Consider the following 21129-nt stretch of genomic DNA (forward strand, 5'->3'; position numbering starts at 1 on the left):
TACATGTGTACTCATTCACTTTTTGAGATTTAGACACCCAGAGTTGCATCTTTTCATATGTTCTCTGTGTTGTCTCTTTAGATTTACGAATAAAAGTTAAGTTTTAATGTGATCAATATATATATTTTTTTCATTCTGTTCATTTCTTCATTTGTTTCATTCCCATCATTCTAAGAGTGCACCAGCAAGACTTTCTTTGTTCTTTTTGCTTCTTCGCATATTTGTTTAACAGTGGGAAAACAGGCTAGGTCATGGGCTGGGTCGCAGGGATGTGACAAAGCCAAGATATACATTTTTTTTTCACCCTACAATGTGTTCTTTTCTTACTTCTAATAATACAGCATATACAGTACATCAATTAACTTATGCTTTTCCATGCAATCACCTGCAAACTTTTTAGAAGACTCAGTAAGTGGGGTTAGAGTGTGGTCACCACATAGGATGCACTCGGTTGGCATCTGGGCAAGGAACAAGCATGACTCTTGATCAAAAGTTTCCCCAAAAGTCTCACTTAGCTATTGCCTTCACTGCCAAATATAAGAGGGTTTGTTATGGGATCTCAACGGTCACAATGTCGACAGTCAGAATATCAACAGCGGCATCCCGATGGTGAAATCCTGACGAATTTTGGTAAGTATTCTTAGCTCAATCCTGACCTTTAGCTTAACTCATCCCTCCTGCAGCCTGACCCTAACTGTCCCCCCGGCAGCCTAACCCTAACCCTACCCCTAGTGCTTGACCCTAAATCTAATACTCACCGTCGGAATCTGTAGAGATTGTGACCATCGGGATGCCACTGTCAGTATTGTGACCATCGCCATTGTGACCGTCGTGATCCTGCCTACATGTCATATAAACCTAGCTTACTTAAACAGTACCTTCAAAAATGTTCTTACATTACTGTTAATGGAGGAAATATTGCTGCAGTCTTCCTTTACATTGCATGTCTTCTTTCTGCACTAGCCTTAAATTTATATTTGGCAACAAAGTGCAAACTCCCTTGCGGGGATCCCTGATGAAAGAAACACTGATGTGTTTGACCTTGAATCTATTCCTGGTAACACATTTTGTAGTTTCATTCTTGAGATTTTGTGACACCTACTACTACATCCCTACTATTGTACCACACCTTTTCTACCACATCCCTTACTTCATCCCTACTACCATATCCTTACTACCACATCCACTACTACCACATCCCTTGCTACCATATCCTTACTACATTCCTACTCCTACATCCCCTACTACCATATTCCTACTATTGTACCACACCTTTTCTACCACATCCCTTACTACATCCCTACTACCATATCCTTACTACCACATCCACTACTACCACATCCCTTGCTACCATATCCTTACTACATTCCTACTACTACATCCCCTACTACCATATTCCTACTATTGTACAACACCTTTTCTACCACATCCCTTACTACATCCCTACTACCATATCCTTACTACCACATTCATACTACCACATCGCTTACTACATCCCTACTACCATATCCTTACTACCACATCCCTACCACCACATCCTTATTACCACATCCCTTGCTACATCCCTACCATATCCTTACTACCACATCCCTACCACCACATCCTTACTACCACATCCCTTACTACATCCCTACTACAACATCCCTTACTACATCCCTACTACCATATCCTTACTACATTCCTACTACTACATCCCCTACTACCATATCCCTTCTATTGTACCACATCTTTTCTACCACATCCCTTACTACATCCATACTACCATATCCTTACTACCACATCCCCTACTACAACATTCTTTACTACATCCCTACTATCATATTCTTACTACATGCCTACTACTACATCCCCTACTACCATATCCCTACTATTGTACCACACCTTTTCTGCCACATCCCTTACTACATCCCTACTATCACATCCCCTACTACCACATCTCTTACTACATCCCTACTACCAAATCCTTACTACATTACTCCTACTACATCCCCTACTACTATACCACACCTTTTCTACCACATCCCTACTACCATATTCTTACTACCACATCCCCTACTACCACAACCCTACTATCACAATCTTTACTACACCCCAACTACCACTGCCCTTACTACATTTCTACTACTGTACAACACCTTTTCTAGCACATCCCTTACTAAATCCCTACTACCATATCCTTACTACCACATCACCTACAACCACATCCCTGCTAACATATCCCTTACTACAGCCCTACTACCATATCCTTACTACATTTCTACTACTACATGTCCTACTACCATATCCCTACTATTGTACCACATCTTTTCTACCACATCCCTTACTACATCCCTACTACTATATCCTTACTATCACATTCATACTACCACATCCCTTACTACATCCCTACTACCACTTCCCTTACTACATCCCCTACTACCATATCTCTACTATTGTGCCACAACTTTTCTACCACATCTCTTACTACATCCCTACTACCATATCCTTACTACCACATCCCTACTATCACATTCCTTACTACATCCTTACTACATTCCTACTACTAAATCTCCTACTACCATATCCCTACTATTGTACCACACCTTTTCTTGAACATCCCTTACTACATCCCTACTACCATAAACTTATTACCATATCCTTACTACCACATCCTTACTGCCACATCCATTACTACATCCCTACTACCATATCTTTACTACATTCCTACTTCTACATCCCCTAATACCATAAGCCTACTATTGTACCACACCTTTTCTACCAAATCCCTACTACCATATTCTTACTACCACATCCCCTACTACCACATCACTTACTACATCCCTACTACCACTTCCCTTACTACATTCCTACTACTACATCCCCTACTACCATATCCCTACTATTGTACCACAACTTTTCTACCGCAGCCCTTACTATATCCCTACTACCATATCCTTACTACCACATCCCTTACTACATCCCTACTGCCATATCCTTACTACCACATCCCCTACTACCACATAACTTACTACATCCCTACTACCACTTCCCTTACTACATTCCTACTACTACATCCCCTACTACCATATCCCTACTATTGAACCACAACTTTTCTACCACATCCCTTACTATATCCCTACTACCATATCCTTACTACCACTTCCCTACTACCACATCCCTTACTACATCCCTACTACCATATCCTTACTGCATTCCTACTACTACCTTCCCTTCTACCATATCCTTACTATTGAACCACACCTTTTCTACCACATTCCTTACTACATCCCTACTACCATATCCTTACTACCACATTCATACTACCACATCCCTACTACCACATCCCTTACTACATCACTATTACCACTTCCCCTACAACATTCCCTACTACCATATCCCTACTATTGTACCACACCTTTTCTACCACATCCCTTACTACATCCCTACTACCATATCCTTACTAACACATCCCTACTATCACATCTCTTACTACATCCCTACAACCAAATCCTTACTACATTACTACTACTACATCCCCTACGACCATATCCTTACTACCAAATCCCCTACTACCACATCCCTACTATCACATCCCTTACTACATCCAGGGCTGACACTAGGCTTTGCTGCACCCAGCGCCGTCCTGTGTTGCTGCCCCTTCCCTCCCTCGCTCCCTCCCCCTGAAATTACAGTATCACGATAGCACCAGGAGGGAGGGTGTTTCTAGCGCCACACCAGATACAATGGCGCTCCGGGCGATGGCCTGGATTGCCCGTGCCTAGAGCTGCTACTGCCTACATCCCTACTACCACATCCTTACTACCACATCCCTTACTACATCCTTACTACCAAATCCTTACTACATTCCTACTACTACATCTCCTACTAACATATCCCTACTATTGTGCCACACCTTTTCTACCACATCTCTTACTACATCCCTACTACCATATCCTTACTACCACATCCCCTACCACATCCCTACTATCACATCCCTTACTACATCCTTACTACATTCCTACTACTAAATCTCCTACTACCATATCCCTACTATTGTACCACACCTTTTCTTCCACATCCCTACTACCATAAACTTACTACCATATCCTTACTACCACATCCCTACTACAACATCCCTTACTACATCCATTACTGCATCCCTACTACCATCTCTTTACTGCATACTTCTACATACCCTAATACCATAACCCTACTATTGAGCCACACCTTCACTACCACATCCCTACTACCATATCCTTACTACCACATCACTTACTACATCCCTACTACCACTTCCCTTACTACATTCCTACTACTACATCCCCTACTACCATATCCCTACTATTGTACCACAACTTTTCTACCACATCCCATACTATATCCCTACTACCATATCCTTACTACCACATCCATACTACCACATCCCTACTACCACATCCCTTACTACATCCTTACTACCAAATCCTTACTACATCCCTACTACCACTTCCCTTACTACATTCCTACTACTACATCCCCTACTAACATATCCCTACTATTGTGCCACACCTTTTCTACCACATCTCTTACTACATCCCTACTACCATATCCTTACTACCACATCCCCTACCACATCCCTACTATCACATCCCTTACTACATCCTTACTACATTCCTACTACTAAGTCTCCTACTACCATATCCCTACTATTGTACCACACCTTTTCTACCACATCTCTTACTACATCCCTACTACCATATCCTTACTATCACATTCATGCTACCACATCCCTTACTACATCCCTACTACCACTTCCCTTACTACATTCCTACTACTATATCCCCTACTACCATATCCCTACTATTGTGCCACACCTTTTCTACCACATCTCTTACTACATCCCTACTACCATATCCTTACTACCACATCCCCTACCACATCCCTACTATCACATCCCTTACTACATCCTTACTACCATATTCTTACTGCATTCCTACTACTACATTTCCTTCTACCATATCCTTACTATTGTACCACACTTTTTCTACCACATTCCTTACTACATCCCTACTACCATATCCTTACTACCACATTCATACTACCACATCCCGACTACCACATCCCTTACTACATCTCTACTACCACTTCTCCTACTACATTCCTTCTACTACATCCCCTACTACCATATCCCTGCTATTGTACCACACATTTTCTACCACACCCCTTACTACATCCCTACTACCATATCCTTACTACCACATCCCTTACTACCACATCCCTACTATCACATCTCTTACTACATCCCTACTACCAAATCCTTACTACATTACTACTACTACATCCCCTACTACCATATCCTTACTACCAAATCCCCTACTACCACATCCCTACTATCACATCCCTTACTACATCCAGGGCCGGCGCTAGGCTTTGCTGCACCCAGCGCTGTCCTGTGTTGCCGCCCCTTCCCTCCCCCTGAAGTTACAGTATCACGATAGCACCGGGAGGGAGGGTGGGCATTTCTAGCGCCCGCCAGATACAATGGCGCTCTGGGCGATGGCCCGACTTGCCCGTGCCTAGAGCCGCTACTGCCTTCATCCCTACTACCACATCCTTACTACCACATCCCTACTACCACAATACTTACTACATCCTTACTACCATATCCTTACTACATTCCTACTACTCCATCCCTACTACCATATTCTCACTACCACATCCATACTACCACATCCCTTACCAACTCTTGTCAGTCAGTATTCTAGCCCTCCCACTCTCCCTACCCTAACCCTCCCTCCCTAGTGCATAAACCTAACCTCCCCCTCCCTGCACCCCAAACCTAACCCTCCCCCTAGTGCCTAACCCCTAACCGGTGGCCAGAATGCTGACAACGGGATTCTGACAAGTGTCAGGATTCCAGCACCAGCATTCTGAGCATCCCCTTACTACCACATCCCTAATACTACAAGCCTTACTACCACACCCCTACTACCACATCTCCTACCATATCCCTACTACCACAATCCTTACTACCACATCCCTACTACCACATCCCTACTACCACATCTCCTACCACATCCCTACTACCACAATCCTTACTACCACATCCCCTAGTACATATATGTCCACTTGCATCTTTGCTACGGCAAATTGCATGGTGTGATGCATGCGCACATTTGCAGCGCAAGCAGTAAGGATGCAAGAGGACACATCTGTACATTCCTACAAACACATCCTTACTACCACACCCAGAAGGGCAGATGGGCCGATGTGGCTGCCGCTGAGCACAGGCTTACCCGGCCGGCACTGCAGTTTTCAGCGTTTACCTTTTCTGCGGCTGCATCAGTGCCCAATGACATCATGATGCGGCCGCGTCATGACGTAATTACACGCCTGTCGGCCATACAACTGGAGGCTCCTGCGCTGCCCGGTGTTAAGTGCGGCAGCATCAAGACGTCATGACGCGGCCATGTTCTATGAGCGGTGGGGGCAGGACTCAGCCATTAGCTCCTGTGAGCTGAATGCAGGGGGAGCTGACTCGTGCTTGACAGGCTGGCCCACTCTGCTGCTCCGACCCCAGCCTGCTCGATTTCGGGACCAGTGTACCCCCCCTTCTCCCGCTGCTGACTCCTGCCCTGGTGCAGAGATCCGACGGACCAAGTCCCTACTACTGCAGGACACACTCTGTCGGGTCCTTCAGCTATTCTGCACTTCTCCTCCAGCATTTTGCCAGGGATTCCAGGCTGACAGGTCTGCAAGCCAATTAGAGCTCGCGGAGCTGTCATCCTGGGAGCCCTGGCAGAGCGCAGGAGGAGAAGTGCAGCGCAGCAGCTGCTTACCTCGGAGTGGCTTGTTGGCCTTCCCCTGGATTTCTAGTTGTAGACTCTGCGCCAAAATGTATCCTCCCCTCACTTTCCCCGGGGCTCACTAGCTCCGCCACTCCCCCCTGTTGCCACCAGGATCGAGACCAGCATCTATCACCCGGCTGCTGCCTCCTGCTCTCCAGTCCCACGGGGGCTCCTGCTGTTTCAGGGCAGAGGAGCAGGGGTCCTGCTATCGATACTACCTGTCTCTTGCATATTTTCTGCTTTCCTGCCTACTACCTACATACCTATCTACCTGCCTCCTCTCTACTTACCTATCTACCACCTGCCTACATACTACCTACCTGCCATGTACTTACCATCTGCCCACCTTCCTACATACCTATCTACCTACTCTCTACTTACCTACCTACCACCTGCCTACATACTACCTACCATCTACTTACCAGCTGCCCACCTTCCTACATACCTATCTACCTACTCTCTACTTACTACCTACCTGCCATCAACTTACCAGCTGCCCACCTTCCTACATACCTATCTACCTACTCTCTACTTACCTACCTACCACTTGCCTACATACTACCTAACTGTTATCTACTTACCAGCTGCCCACCTTCCTACATACCTATCTACCTACTCGCTACCTACCTACATCCTACATACTACCTACCTGCCATCTACTTACCAGCTACCCACTTTCCTACATACCTATCTACCTGCCTCCTCTCTACTTACCTACCACATGCCTACATACTACCTACCTGCTATCTACTTACCAGCTGCCCACCTTCCTACTTACCTATTTGTTACAATTGGTGCTCGGGGGTTACCTGTATCAGGTGATGAACTGGAAACACTGGAGGCCGGCTGGACTGGAGCCATGGGGGACATGAATAGCTCTTTTAATAAAAGAAGTGGGTAGCAGTGAGAACTGCCTTGGGTAATGAGTGACTGGAACTGGAAACTTGAGAGGTTGGAATGAGACCAGAAGGAACTTGGAGGGACCGGCAGGTAGGCAGACTGAGCTGGTCGGGGTACCAGTAGATGAGCTTGCAGACGGATGGTAGCGTGGAAGCTACTTGTTGTGGCTTGGGAAGCCGTGGGTAGACGTGGTAGCGTGGAAGCTACTTGGAGCGGCCTGGGAGCCGTGGGCGAGAGGTGGTAGCGTGGAAGCTACTTGGTGCGGCCTGGGAGCCATGTGGAGAAGCTGGTAGCTGGGTAGCCACTTGGAGAAGCTGGTAGCGTGGAAGCTACTTGGAGCGGCCTGGGAGCCGTAGGTGAGAAGTGGTAGCGTGGAAGCTACTTGGTGCGGCCTGGGAGCTGTGTGGAGAAGCGGGTAGCGTGGATAGTCACTTGGAGAAGCTGGTAGCGTGGAAGCTACTTGGAGCGGCCTGGGAGCCGTAGGCGAGAAGTGGTAGCGTGGAAGCTACTTTGTGCGGCCTGGGAGCCGTGTGGAGAAGCGGGTAGCGTGGATAGTCACTTGGAGCAGCCTGGGAGCCGTAGGCGAGAAGTGGTAGCGTGGAAGCTACTTTGTGCGGCCTGGGAGCCATGTGGAGAAGCGGATAGCGTGGATAGTCACTTTGAGCGGCCTGGGAGCCGTGTGGATAACTGAACGTAGCAGGTTTTACAGATAGCACTGGTCTAGGAACCAGCAGGAGCCTGGGACACACTGGAACTCAGGTACAGCTACAGCACAAGTTGTACACCACGGAACGTAACGAGATGTTCAAGCACTGAGTGCTATTAGAGGAGGATCTATATACCAAGAGTCTGGCAGCGATTGGTGGATGCAGACAGGTGGTCTGGCAGTGGCATTCAGAGTGGAGCAAGACACAGCATGCTAAAGGAGTATTCATCTCAGCAGCTCTGAGAATCAGGACCACACCTGTGATTCCAATTAAGACTAGCAATGCTCACAGACAGAGCAGGGTCCAGGTGATTAATCAGTTTGGCTAGGAGAGCAGTCTGCACACACAGATATCACAGCCAGCATGATTCAACCAGAGCAGATGTCCCAGGAGAATTGCAAACACAGATCCATGGAGCAGCTGACAGAGGTAAGTCTCAAGGCAAAAAGGTGACAACTAGACAGGATCGTGACAGTACCCCCCTCTTATGGGTGGACTCCAGACACCAAAACAAAAAACTTCTAAAAACTTGGCTGAGCCTGTCCGATATCTTCAAGAACTTGAAACTTTGAGAACTCTAGAAGGTGTTTGGAAAACTGTTTCCTGAGGTAATTTGCTCAAAAAAACTTTCCTTGGAGAACAAAATGTCAATCAATTCAAACAAGCCATCCTCATTAATAACCTTGACCCCGAGACTCTTTGCTTTCACTCGCTTGGAGAAACTGTCACGGTAACGGCCCATAATAAGATAATCAATTTTACTGCTTATCTTCTTGGAAACTTTGCCTCCATAACTCTCAATTAACAACTTGGCTTCCTCCTTTTCTATGGACTCCAAATATCCCACGATCACAAAGGTTAATCCCTTCAAGCATCTCTTTGTCCCTAGAGGAATTTGCATAGTGTTAAGAAGAGTAGCAGAAGAATTTTCCTTTTTCAGCAAAGTAGTTTTTACTGGTAATTCTTGGGAGAACGTATGACTAGGAAGAACATGGTCTGATACCAAATGGTTGTCGAGGAAAGGAGTATTGTGTTGTTGGTCTCTAAAAGTTCTTTGCGTCTTCTTCTTCGGACTGATTGATCCTGTACCATATGATTTTGAGAAGGGAGTACAGCGGTGTATGCGAGTTTAATATCTGAAGGTGCTGAAATAACTCTAGAATATTTATCAGAACAGGTATCTGGAGACGGACACATAGGAGCAAATTCTTTAAGCAGAGCTGTACTAAAGGCTATTATGTCTTGTAGAATTGGATCCTTGGAATCAATGAGTGGGTTGGCCCACTCCAAGGCTTTACCTCTAAAGTGCATAAAAAGAAACATGACAATGTTGGTGGGAGTAATACCACAAGCTGGATTGGTTCTCATTAGGGCATCATAATGCTTAAGCAATATGGTGTACTGGGACACATCATCATCGAAGGTCATGGACACTATATCATCCTGATGTACAGCATTCTTTTCAGGAACTGAGAAGGAACCACTTAAAGATTCTTTAACGCAATGATTGGATGATTCAGCCAAAGCTGATTGATGTTCTTTCTTAGACAGGACAGTAGAAACTTCCACCAAGAGTGTGGTACTTGAAATCTGCTCCTGGGGAACGGGACTTGAAACCACCTCCTGGGGTATGAGACTTGGGACCCCCTCCTGGTGTGCGAGACTTGGGACCCCCTCCTGGTGTGCGAGACTTGGGACCCCCTCCTGGGGTGCGAGACTTGAGACCCCCTCCTGGGGCATAATTCTTGTAACCCTCTCCCGGGGTGAGAGACTTAAGGTCCCCTCCTGGAGTACAGAGCTTGACACTCCCTGTTGGAGTATGGGACCCAAAATCCCCTTCTGGGGAAGCTGACTCGAATTTTCCTCTTGGGGTATGGAACATGAACCCCCCTTTTGGGATGCGCGGACAGAGACTTCCTCCTGGGGTGAGTGACTCAAAACCCCTTCTTGGGTTACGAGACTTAAGGACCCTCCTGGGGTTGAGACTCTGGAGACCCCTCCTGGGGTTGCCAACTGGAGTTCCCTACCGGAACAGGTAGAATCCGGGATGGGACCGGAACAGGCAGAATCCGGGACGGGACCGGAACAGGCAGAATCCGGGACGGGACCAGAACAGGCAGAATCTGGGATGGGACCGGAACAGGCAGAATCCGGGACGGGACCGGAACAGGCAGAATCCGGGACGGGACCGGAACAGGCAGAATCCGGGACGGGACTGGAATAGGTAGACCGGAACAGGCACTGAGACGTTGACACCTGGAACCACTGCTGGAATTGCAAAGGGAACAGTCCTTGATAAAGTGGTCAGAAGCTCCACAATAGCGACAGAGATGTAAATCTTTACGCCGCTGGCGTTCAGCCACAGAGAGCTTGGAGCGCGGGTAACTTCGATGTCTCACTTCACTTGGCATGGAAGAATCTTTGGTTCTTAGAGATTCCAAGATAGAGTTTTTAGTTGAGACAGAGGTAGCTCTAAGAAATTCAGGAATGAGCTGAAAGATTTTGCTGAGTAGAGCCTGTAGCTGTTCCAGCAGTTGATGGAAAGTAGTTAGGGGTTCAGGTAAGATTTGGGTATCATCTAGCCGGTTAGTCAGAATTTGCAGAAGTTGTAGTACTTGATGCTGTACCGCCTCCTGTGAATCCAAACGAGTGATTAGGTTACGGAAAGCACTTGATCCAGGATTAGGTGCTTGATCCGCCACCATCGTTAGGCTTTGAACATACTGTCCCTGCTTCACCTGTGGATGGTGGCACACATGCTCTTTTGTCAAAATGTATAGTTACACACTATCTACTACACCTGCTAAACTAGGGCTTGGGAAAATGCCTTCCCCTTTCTTGTGTATGACCTACACCAGTGAAGTGCCAGCTTTACCTATAGATATCTGTCCAATCTGTCTGGTGGGCAAAGATAATCTGGTCCATTTTCCAGCATCTGGGAGCAAATTTCTACTGTTTGCTCCCATACATTCCCAGATTTTCTGTCCCACCACACGAATTGGACAGATATATCTATAGGTGTGTATACAGCAGAACCGACACAATACCAAATGTTTGACTCCCAGCAGGATGTGCTCTATTGTATGTATTTTAATAGATAATGATATGTACTTGTCTGTTGTTCTAATATTAATTATATATGTAAGAGTATAGACAAAGAAGTGGGAGGGGTCAGGAATAGTAAGGGGAGGAGTCTATGCCAGGAGCCAGATGCTGACGCAAGGTGGGCCTGTGTGCTCTTTAAATGCCAGGGCCTATTTTTAGTCCCAGTCCGGCCCTGCCTACTGCCGTGTCACCCAGCACTTCCCTACTGCCTTGTCAACCAGCACTTCCCTACTGCCGTGTCACCTAGCACATCCCTACTGCCGTGTCACCCAGCACTTCCTTACTGCCGTGTCAACCAGCACTTCCTTACTGCCGTGTCAACCAGCACTTCCCTACTGCCGTGTCACCTAGCACATCCCTACTGCCGTGTCACCCAGCACATCCCTACTGCCGTGTCACCCAGCACATCCCTACTAATACATCCCTATTACTAACACCTCTTTTCCAGTATTGCATTTATACTGTTGCATGCTCTATAATTTGCCCTTTCTAGTACAACTACAGGCTACTTAATGCCTACCGGATAGATCTGTGCAGATTTTACACCCCTATGTCTTCTCATATTGCTTCTCAAACATTGGTCCTTGTACAGGGCATGAAATATTTGCACCACCGAAAGTTTGTCCATGGTCGGCTCAAGTCCCGGAACTGTGTGGTAGATGGACGCTTTGTGTTAAAAGTGACCGATTATGGGTACAATGAAGTTTTACAGACTCAAAAGGTTCCACATGAAGACCCTTCTGCACTTGGTAAATGTATCATTATACTTAAAATGACGATATTTGGAAGAAAACTATTAAAATGCAATGTATTAGAAGCATTAGGTTTATGGGCCTGATTCAGATTTGAGAATAGAGAGAGAGATAGCACTTAACTGTTAACCTGGACAAACCATGTTGCAATGCAAGGGGTGTAAATACATCATTTTTTTTTGCATGTAGGGTAAATACTGGCTGCTTTTGCATGTAGCCCACAAATACTGCACAGCTTTATTATTACTCTACAATTTAGATGTCAGTTTGGACACCTCCCTCCCAAATGTAAAATATCACATTTTAAATCTGCCCCACCTGCAGTGCAGCATGGTTTCACAAAGATGATCAGTTGAGAGAGATATCTCTCTCTATTCCCAACTCTGAATCAGGCCCAATGTCCAGTAGTCATTTTTTTTTATTGTGATGAATTCCTTGTCATCCAGGAGGATATGGTGACTCTCAAATGCTTAACATAAATAAGTTTACTATACTGTCAGCAAGATGTCACTGAAAATCATAGTTAGTCTGTGCCAAGTCCTAAGGCCGACAAATACTGCAGCACATAGCGTTTGATGATGCAGCGTATATAGTACAGGTGAACACCCATCCATTTTATTTTATCCATATCCACCATCTAATAATAAGGTTACTTGAAAATAATTGCTATGTACAGTAGTTTACTGACACTTATGGTTGAAATCAACATTCAAACAAATTTATCTGCAGCATTGAGGGGTAACCGTGTCTCATGTGTATGTTGGGTCAGACAGCTCTGCTGTTTTTCTGCTAAGATTTGTTGCAGTAAGTTACAACAAGGTTAGAGCAAGTTGGGCAAAATGACTGGGGGGAGATGTATCAACCCTTGGTGAGAGTGGAGCAGTTGCCCATAGCAACCAATCAGCTTCTAACTGTCATTTCATAGACTGTGCTAGAAAACATGACAGCAAGAAGCTTATTGGTTTCTATGGGCACCTGCTGCACTGTATTTCTCTCCAAGGTTTGATACATCTCCCCCTGAGACTGTGGAATTCATAGCTACTGGTGTTCATTGAATTCTGTTTCAGTCCTATTTCCACCGTAAGCCAAAAGAAAAGATCATAAGAAGGCTTTTGTAGTCCATCATCTTAATGATACACATTAAAAATGGCAATGTTGTAGTTATTTTAGTTATATAAGTGTAGCTAAGCAGCAGATTTAATGGACATAAACAGGGGTTTCATTGTTCTTTAAGGATTGGTGTAAAGGTCCATTATTAAATATGTAATAATCATTTGAGGTTTTCAATCTAATCCTACCTATTGATGACTTGGTTCTTGTAGAGTTACTGTGGACAGCACCAGAGTTACTGAGGGACCCACATGCGGCATTGCATGGCACTTTCTCTGGAGATGTTTACAGCTTCTCCATCATTATGCAGGAGGTAGTGGTGCGTGGACCCCCGTTTTGTACTTTGGAACAGTCTCCAGAAGGTAAGAAAATATTTTTGAAGAACTTGTTTATGAGGATTAATGTTTACTGCCATTACCTGTTCCAAGGTTTTGTATTGTTAATGGTTGGTTGACTTTTTGTGCAATAGCAGCCAAAGTTCCCCCCCTGTCCTCTCATGCACTCAGTTTTTAATGATTATTAAGAAAGTAAATGAAAGGGAGCTACTACATACAGTGGGTAAATAGCTGAAATAACATGATGTTTACTACAGATCAGTAAAATACAATTAAAGGGCCCGATTCACTACCGATCGCAACTGGGATTACACACGCAATCCGCCTACTGTTGTGTTAAGCGCATGCATCACAGTGCATGTGTGCGAACACTCCACTGCGATCGTGACTGCGAGTGATTGACACAAAGTACCGATTGGAGGTGGTGACGGAGGGGGGGGGTTGAAACGCAGGCATGCCATTGCATTTCGAAGCCATAGCAAGGGGTGCATAAATAACCCACTGCGATGCCATATGCAGCTTGGGCTTCATCTGTGTGAGAAGCCCAAGCTGTGTATTTCTGAGTAAGGTCAGACCTTATGCAAGTGTGCGTGAGGCTCCGATTGTACTTGATGTTACTGATAGTTTCGCAGTCTCACCAAGTAGTACGCATGGGTGTAAGGTAAGGGGGGCGTCCTTATGTTAGACTGCGTATGGCATTGTGATTGCAATCATTCGCATATCTTCACAGTGAGACTGCGTGTGTAAACGCTATTGCGACCGCAATAGCGATCCTTGCTGAATCAGGTCCAATGTCAGGACAAGTAGTGATACAGGCTTGCCAAGCTGAGCTCCCTCTAATCAGAGGACCTGTGTGTGTCAGGAATGTGCCTATGATCTAGTTCTGGGGAACTTTATATTTAAGTGAGTTTCAAGCAGTAGAGAGAGCGAGAGAGACAAAAAGTGTCACCCTCCTCACATAAGACATTTCATTTTATACTATACGTGTCTGGAGATAGCAAAGATTGGGCATCGGCATATACATTCAGTGGGGTGCCAACTGCACCTTTCAAGTATTTTTTTTATGGGAAAACACTTCTATAGGTACATTTCTACCAAAATAATAAAAACATTCAAATGTTCAATACAGAGACATGTGATATAGACAGTCTACTGTAGATATTTCCTCACTTGCATTGCTTAATTAAGACTGTGGTCTATTTACTAAGCAGTGTTTGGAGACAGAGTGAAAAGTGATAAGTCTGTGATAAGGTGCCAGCCAATCAGCTCCCAACTGTCATCTCAAAGCCTGTGTTTGGAAAATGACAGTTGGGAGCTGATTGGCTTGCACCTTATCACTTCCTTATCACTTTTCACTCTGTCTCCTAACACTGCTTAGTAACTAGACCCCTGAAGGCTAAACCAAGCAGTGATCGTGAAGAAAAAAAAGAAAAGGTGTAATTAATGAGTGGAGTGGGTCTGAAGTAATGGTAGGCTGGACTTTGAAGTGACATTTTTACTCTCTCCATCCTACATACTGAAAAATGCTCAAAGCATCTTTACATGGTGTGAGCAAGCACCAATACATGTTTCTATATGCTGAGTGGATAATTTGCGCATAATTCAATTCGACTTAGAGCAACTTAATTACTGGTTCATTATTGACCCCCCTATGGGATTAATAGTTTAATGTCTCATGTGCTGATTACAGACAAGGTCTCAACATACTTGAGTAAATATTGGGCAAGTCTAGATGCTGTTTACAATCACATTAACATCTATTTGGAGACCTCCATGGCTGGAGAGGAATGGTAGTTACTGTATAGAATGTATGTCATGGGAGCTTCAATGTTCAAGAACAAAATAGAAATAAAAGCACATATTATAGTGCAAAGGGTATACAATAATAAAGTGTACCTGCTGCAGTCACAAATAGGAGGTAGTTAGCTTTTGAACCAACATTCAGCCAACAAATTGACTAGAAATTAGGGATGTGCAGGCTCGGATTAGTTTGGATTTTCCCTCCAAATTCAGACTTTTCCCGTCAAAAATTGGGTTTCAAAAAGAGGTAAAACGTCATCTTTCATGGACAAACCTCATCAATCCTGGACAAAAGTCCATGAAAGATGATGTTTGTTCATGAAAGATGACGTTTTGAATCTGAAATCTGAATTTGGCGGGAAAATCTGAACTAATTCGAGCCTGCACATCCCTACTAGAAATTAGTTTCATTGCTGATGCATGAGATGCTGCCTGAGACTCCTAGTGAATTGACAGCCTGCATTTCATGAATATTGCCCCAACCCATGAATTGACTCCTGCCGCCACCTGCAACCCATCTCCATCACTTGTACTTACTAGTTACTCACTGTAAGAACAAGCCCATTACTTACACTTGAAGGGCGTGAACTGGAAATGAGTCCTGGCAAGAGATGAAGAATACTTCCTATCCTGACCCTGCGCCACCGTGCTGACACCTGCAGTGAGTGGCTTATGACCAGAGAGACTGGGAATGTAAAAAGAGTATTATTGAGAACCAGATAGCATGATGAAGTCTTTGTCTCAGCTGTCCCTAGGATGATGCCACTTTACCTCATTGGAGAAAAAGGCTCTGATTGACTCCTCTTAGTGTAGGTGGTGGACTTTAATGATGCTGAACAGGAGTCATACAGGCACGGTGGTGAGAGCCTACAGCAGGGTGATTGTGACAGCTGACTCAGACAGCATGTTTTGAGCATAAAAAAATGTTGGTAAATAATCAGATTTTATAATGTACACTACACTAAAGGTGCCCACACATATACCGATGTGCTCACGATACGATTTTATGGCCAATTTCCTCATGAACTTTCACGGGAGCTCCCTTGCTGTCGTGATCACGATTTGGAGTTAAAAATGTCCAATCTGACTAAAGATCTATCTTGCAGCCAATGCATTGTATCCCAGATTGGCTAATCTGCCCTACAGCACGGCAGATCAGAAGATGCGATGTACGACGAGCGGGGACGCGCATCGTGCTCGTGAGTATAAACTCACGATTTGTACTTTTTTTACCCGATTCGTCGTCACGATTCATCGAAATCGCATAAATCGTGTAAAATGTCGCTATATGTGTGGCACCTTTACACAAATGTTTGTCAGCTTGTGTAGTAACTGATTAGGAAGGTACCATAAACTTTGCTTCCTCATGGTTGAATGGTTTAGCCCATCCCTGCACATCTACAATTTACAAAAAAGGTTGAACTTGATTCACTTATGTGAACTCCCTAAGGGGTTTGAACAAATACATAATGGAATCATCACTTCATTTTTACAAAAGCAGGTGAAAATTAACATTTTCATCTACTTTTGTATAAATTATGTGTCAGTGCCAATCATTATAAAGGTAATGCAGGAGATATCACTGATAACTTCTACTTACCTGTCAGTCCCGATCTGACCCGCTGTCCCCATATACTAGTATAAGGACCTAAATTCATCAAGCTCCGAAAATACAACATTTTCAGAGCTTGACTGCGGGAACCTTTGCCATCTTCAGTCCCAGCATTTGCATTTGTTTGGATTTGTTTGGATCCCTTTGCCACTGCTGTGCTCCTTCTGGCGGAAGTCACGCATGCCAGTGGCGTAACTATAAATTTTGCTCCCCCATGCCAAAAAAGTTCAAGGCGCCTCCCGCCCAAAAAACAAACACACCCAAAGACGATGTGTAAGGTGTGCGGTTTCATGTTCATGATACAGTTATGTGCCTTACTCATTATGACACACTAAGTAATACCACTTATAACACATTATGCCCACCGGAATGCCCCAATAACACATTATGCCACACCATAATACCCCTTACAACACATTATGCCACACAGCAATGCACTGTACACATGCCACACAGTGATGCCCTTATAACAAATTATGCCATGCCGTAATGCCTCTATTTCACATTATGCCACATAACACATTATGCCACACAGTAATGCCCCTTATACATTATTCCCCTTATAACACATAATGCCACACAGTAATGCCCCTAATAGCACATTGTGCACACAGTAATGCCCATTACACTATATGCCACACAATAATGCCCATTACATCCCACCCTGACAGATCTGCTTCATCAACCCTCCTCTCCGCTCCTGCCAGACTGTCACCTCAGCTCAAGACAACCTGCACAGCTTTTATGTCCATGTAGAACCAAATTATTGGGAACATAGTTTATAACCTATTAAATTAGTGCCCCTTATATAGTGCCCCCTGTAGTTGTGCCCCATATGCAATGCCCCCTGTAATAGTGCCCCTTAAGCAATACCCCCTGTAGTAGTACCCATTATCCAGGGCCCCCTGTAGTTGTGCCCATAGGCAGTGCCCCCTGTAGCTGTGCCCCTGTAGTTGTGCCCCTCTAAGTAGTGCCCCTTGTAATTCTGCTCCTTCAAGTAGTGTCCCCTGTAATTGTTCCCCTTCAAGTAGTGCCCCTGTAATTGTTCCCCTTCAAGTAGTGCCCCTGTAGCTGTGCCCCTTCAAGTAGTGTTCCTGTAGTTGTGCCCCTCAAGTAGTGCCCCCTGTAGCTGTGTCCCTTAAAGTATTGCCCCTTGTAGTTATGCCCCTTAGAATAGTGCCCCTTCAAGAAGTGCCTCGGTAGTTGTGCCCCTTCAAGTAGTGCCCACTGCCCCTGAAGCTGTGCCCGGTAAAGTTGTGCCCACTGCCTCCTGTAGTTGTGCCCCTTCAAGTAGTGCCCACTGCCTCCTGTAGTTGTGCCTCTTCAATTAGTGTGCCCTGTAGATGTTCCCCCTCTACTTACCTGACTCCGTGCAGACTGCAGCTGTCATCCGGCTGTCTCTCCCAACTCCCGCGCTGCACACGCGGCCGCTCAGGTTCCTCACTGCACGGGTGACGCCATGACGTCACCCGCGCATTGCATTACTGGGAACGCTGGCCTCTGAAGTGATCAGTGGCTTCCTAGCCTCCGATCACTTCAGAGGCCAGCGCTCACAGTTGCAGTGGTGTAACCACTGCTCCCGGCGCCTCCAAGCTACCCGGCGCCTCCAAGCCACCGCGGGGGCTGCGGGGGCAGTAGTTACGCCACTGATGCATGCGTCAATCCTAAATTAGCGGTGAAAGAATTTGCAGGGACAGTTGATCTTCAGGTCACTTTTCTCGACAGTGGAGCAACGTTGAATTGCTCCAAGGCTCACAGTGAGTTACAAACTTAGGGCCTAATTCAGAGCCGCTCGCTATTTGCGGTCGTTCGTTCCAAAACAAGGGGTGGCTATTCAAATGAACCGTTCACTCATTGCGGTCTGTTCACGCCTCTAAGTCTGAACGAGCGAGCAAAACTTGCGGTTGTAATTTTGAAAAATACGCCCCCCTGGCCGCTCGCACCATACGTCATGTCCGCTATTTATTAGATTAATCAAGTACATCGACCAGCGTATGAACTGCTCGCTATTCTTGTGGTTGGTTTTTCGTACCACTATATTGCGAGCAGTTCTGACTATAAAACAACCAGGTGACGTGGGCAATGACGCTGCTGTTTTAATCATGCACACCCTTAAAACGCCCGTTTTGACCTTTAAGCACGCCTGCGTTCTGATCTCCACTCCCCGTTTTCAAACCCCTTCCCCTGTTACCACCCACATACGCCTCATCCTGTCACTCAAAGTAGCTATATAGCGAACAAACGATTTTCGGCTGCACTGACTGGTTCGCGCATGCGTATTACAATCTGTACGCATGCGCAGATGAGCGAACATCGGTCAGAACGAACGAGCGGCCGCTTACGAGCGGCTCTGAATCAGGCCCTTAATTAACATTATAATTAGATCCCTAATTGTTTAACTATGCAATATATGCTTCTAAATGACACAAATGAAATGTGAACTATGGGCCTGATTCAGAGCCGGTCGCTATTTGTGCTCGCTCGTCCAGAAAATAGGGGTGGCTATTCAAATGAACCGTTCGCTGTTTGCGGTCTGTTCACGCCTCTAGGTCTGAACGAGCGAACAAAACTTGCGTTCGTTTTTTGGGAAACTACGCCCCCTGGCCGCTCGCATCCTACGTCATGTCCGCTATTTATTAGATTAATCGAGTACATCGAACAGGGTATGAACTGCTCGCTATTCTTGTGGTTGGTTTTTGCTACCACAATTTTGCGAGCAGTTCTGGCTCTAAAATAACCCAGTGACGTGGTCAATGACGCTGCTGTTTTAAATATGCACACCCATAAAACGCCCGTTTTGACCTTTAAGCACGCCTGCGATCGAATCTCCACTCCCCGTTTTCAAGCACCTTCCCCTGTTACCACCCACATACGCCTCATCCTGTCACTCAAATTAGCAGGCATTCGCTATTTTGCGAGCACATGAATTTCGGCCGCACTGACTGGTTCGCACATGCGTATAACGATCCGTACGCATGCGCAGTTGGGCAAACATCGCTCGGAGCGAACGAGCTGCCGTTTACGAGTGGCTCTGAATCAGGCCCTATGGTCTGGTCATGAGGGTATAAAATATCCCGGCCACTAATGGGGTTAAACTGTTCCCTGCTTTCAGTGTATTTAAGATATTTGAGTACTGTGAATATTTTAGCATTTACTAAAACCATGCAAACCCAAACACTGAACACACAGCAATTTTAATTCCAGGACCATGGTTTTCATGGTGACGTCAGCAGAAATAGAATGAATCTTGCTATTCTGCAATTCTGCAGTGTAAATATTGGTGGACAAAGAGCACTTGGACAAATGATATCAGTGGTCAATATGAGTTTGGTAAAGCAATGAGTTCAGTATGTTTTGTTGTTTGTATATTCACTGACAGCGTCAGAGCCCTTACTATCTTCTGGTATGCACCATATATCTAGAGATTTCTATGATCTATTTTGTAATATGGAACTGATGATGGTTAGGGGTTATGCATACATACATTGTCACACACATATATGTCACACACATAGTCACCCATACACACATACATATATAGTCACACACATATACACGTACATACAGTCGGGGCCGGTGCTAGGATGTCTGGCGCCCCCCTGCAAACTATAAATTTGCGCCCTGCTACAAATATATCCTCTTGACATGTCTCTTTACAATGCTTCATATTTTGAAATGTAACATGCAGTATGTTGTAAAATAAGTGTTATGGGGTAGAGTAGTGTGTGGAGGATTAGGGGGTAAGAGTACAGTAGTGTGTTCCAGGTTAGGGGGGTAAGAGTACTGTAGTGTGTGCACGGTTAGAAGGATAAGGGTATAGTAGTGTGTATCGGGTTAGGGGGTAAGGTACATTAGTGTGTGCATGGTTAGGAGGGTAAGGGTATAGTAGTGTGTGTAGGGTTAGGTAGGTAAAGTTACAGTAGTGTGTGCAGGGTTAGGGATGTAAGGGTACAACAGTGTATGTAAGGTTAGGGGGTAAGAGTACAGTAGTGTGTTCCAGGT

At 45.3% G+C, this 21129-nt stretch overlaps 1 protein-coding gene across 1 annotated transcript in view; it reads left to right on the top strand.

Moving 5' to 3' along the window:
• Positions 1-21129, top strand: part of GUCY2F (guanylate cyclase 2F, retinal) — a 149699-nt gene that overhangs the window by 71963 nt on the left and 56607 nt on the right. The window contains exons 9-10 of the mRNA XM_088482930.1: positions 12111-12267; positions 13593-13742. Of these exons, the coding sequence (XP_088339056.1) occupies positions 12111-12267; positions 13593-13742 (307 nt within the window). The remainder of the gene's footprint in view (positions 1-12110; positions 12268-13592; positions 13743-21129) is intronic.

Source organism: Taudactylus pleione, unplaced genomic scaffold (genome assembly GCF_031769625.1).
Source record: "Taudactylus pleione unplaced genomic scaffold, aTauple2 ptg000296l, whole genome shotgun sequence".
NCBI lineage: Eukaryota > Metazoa > Chordata > Amphibia > Anura > Myobatrachidae > Taudactylus > Taudactylus pleione.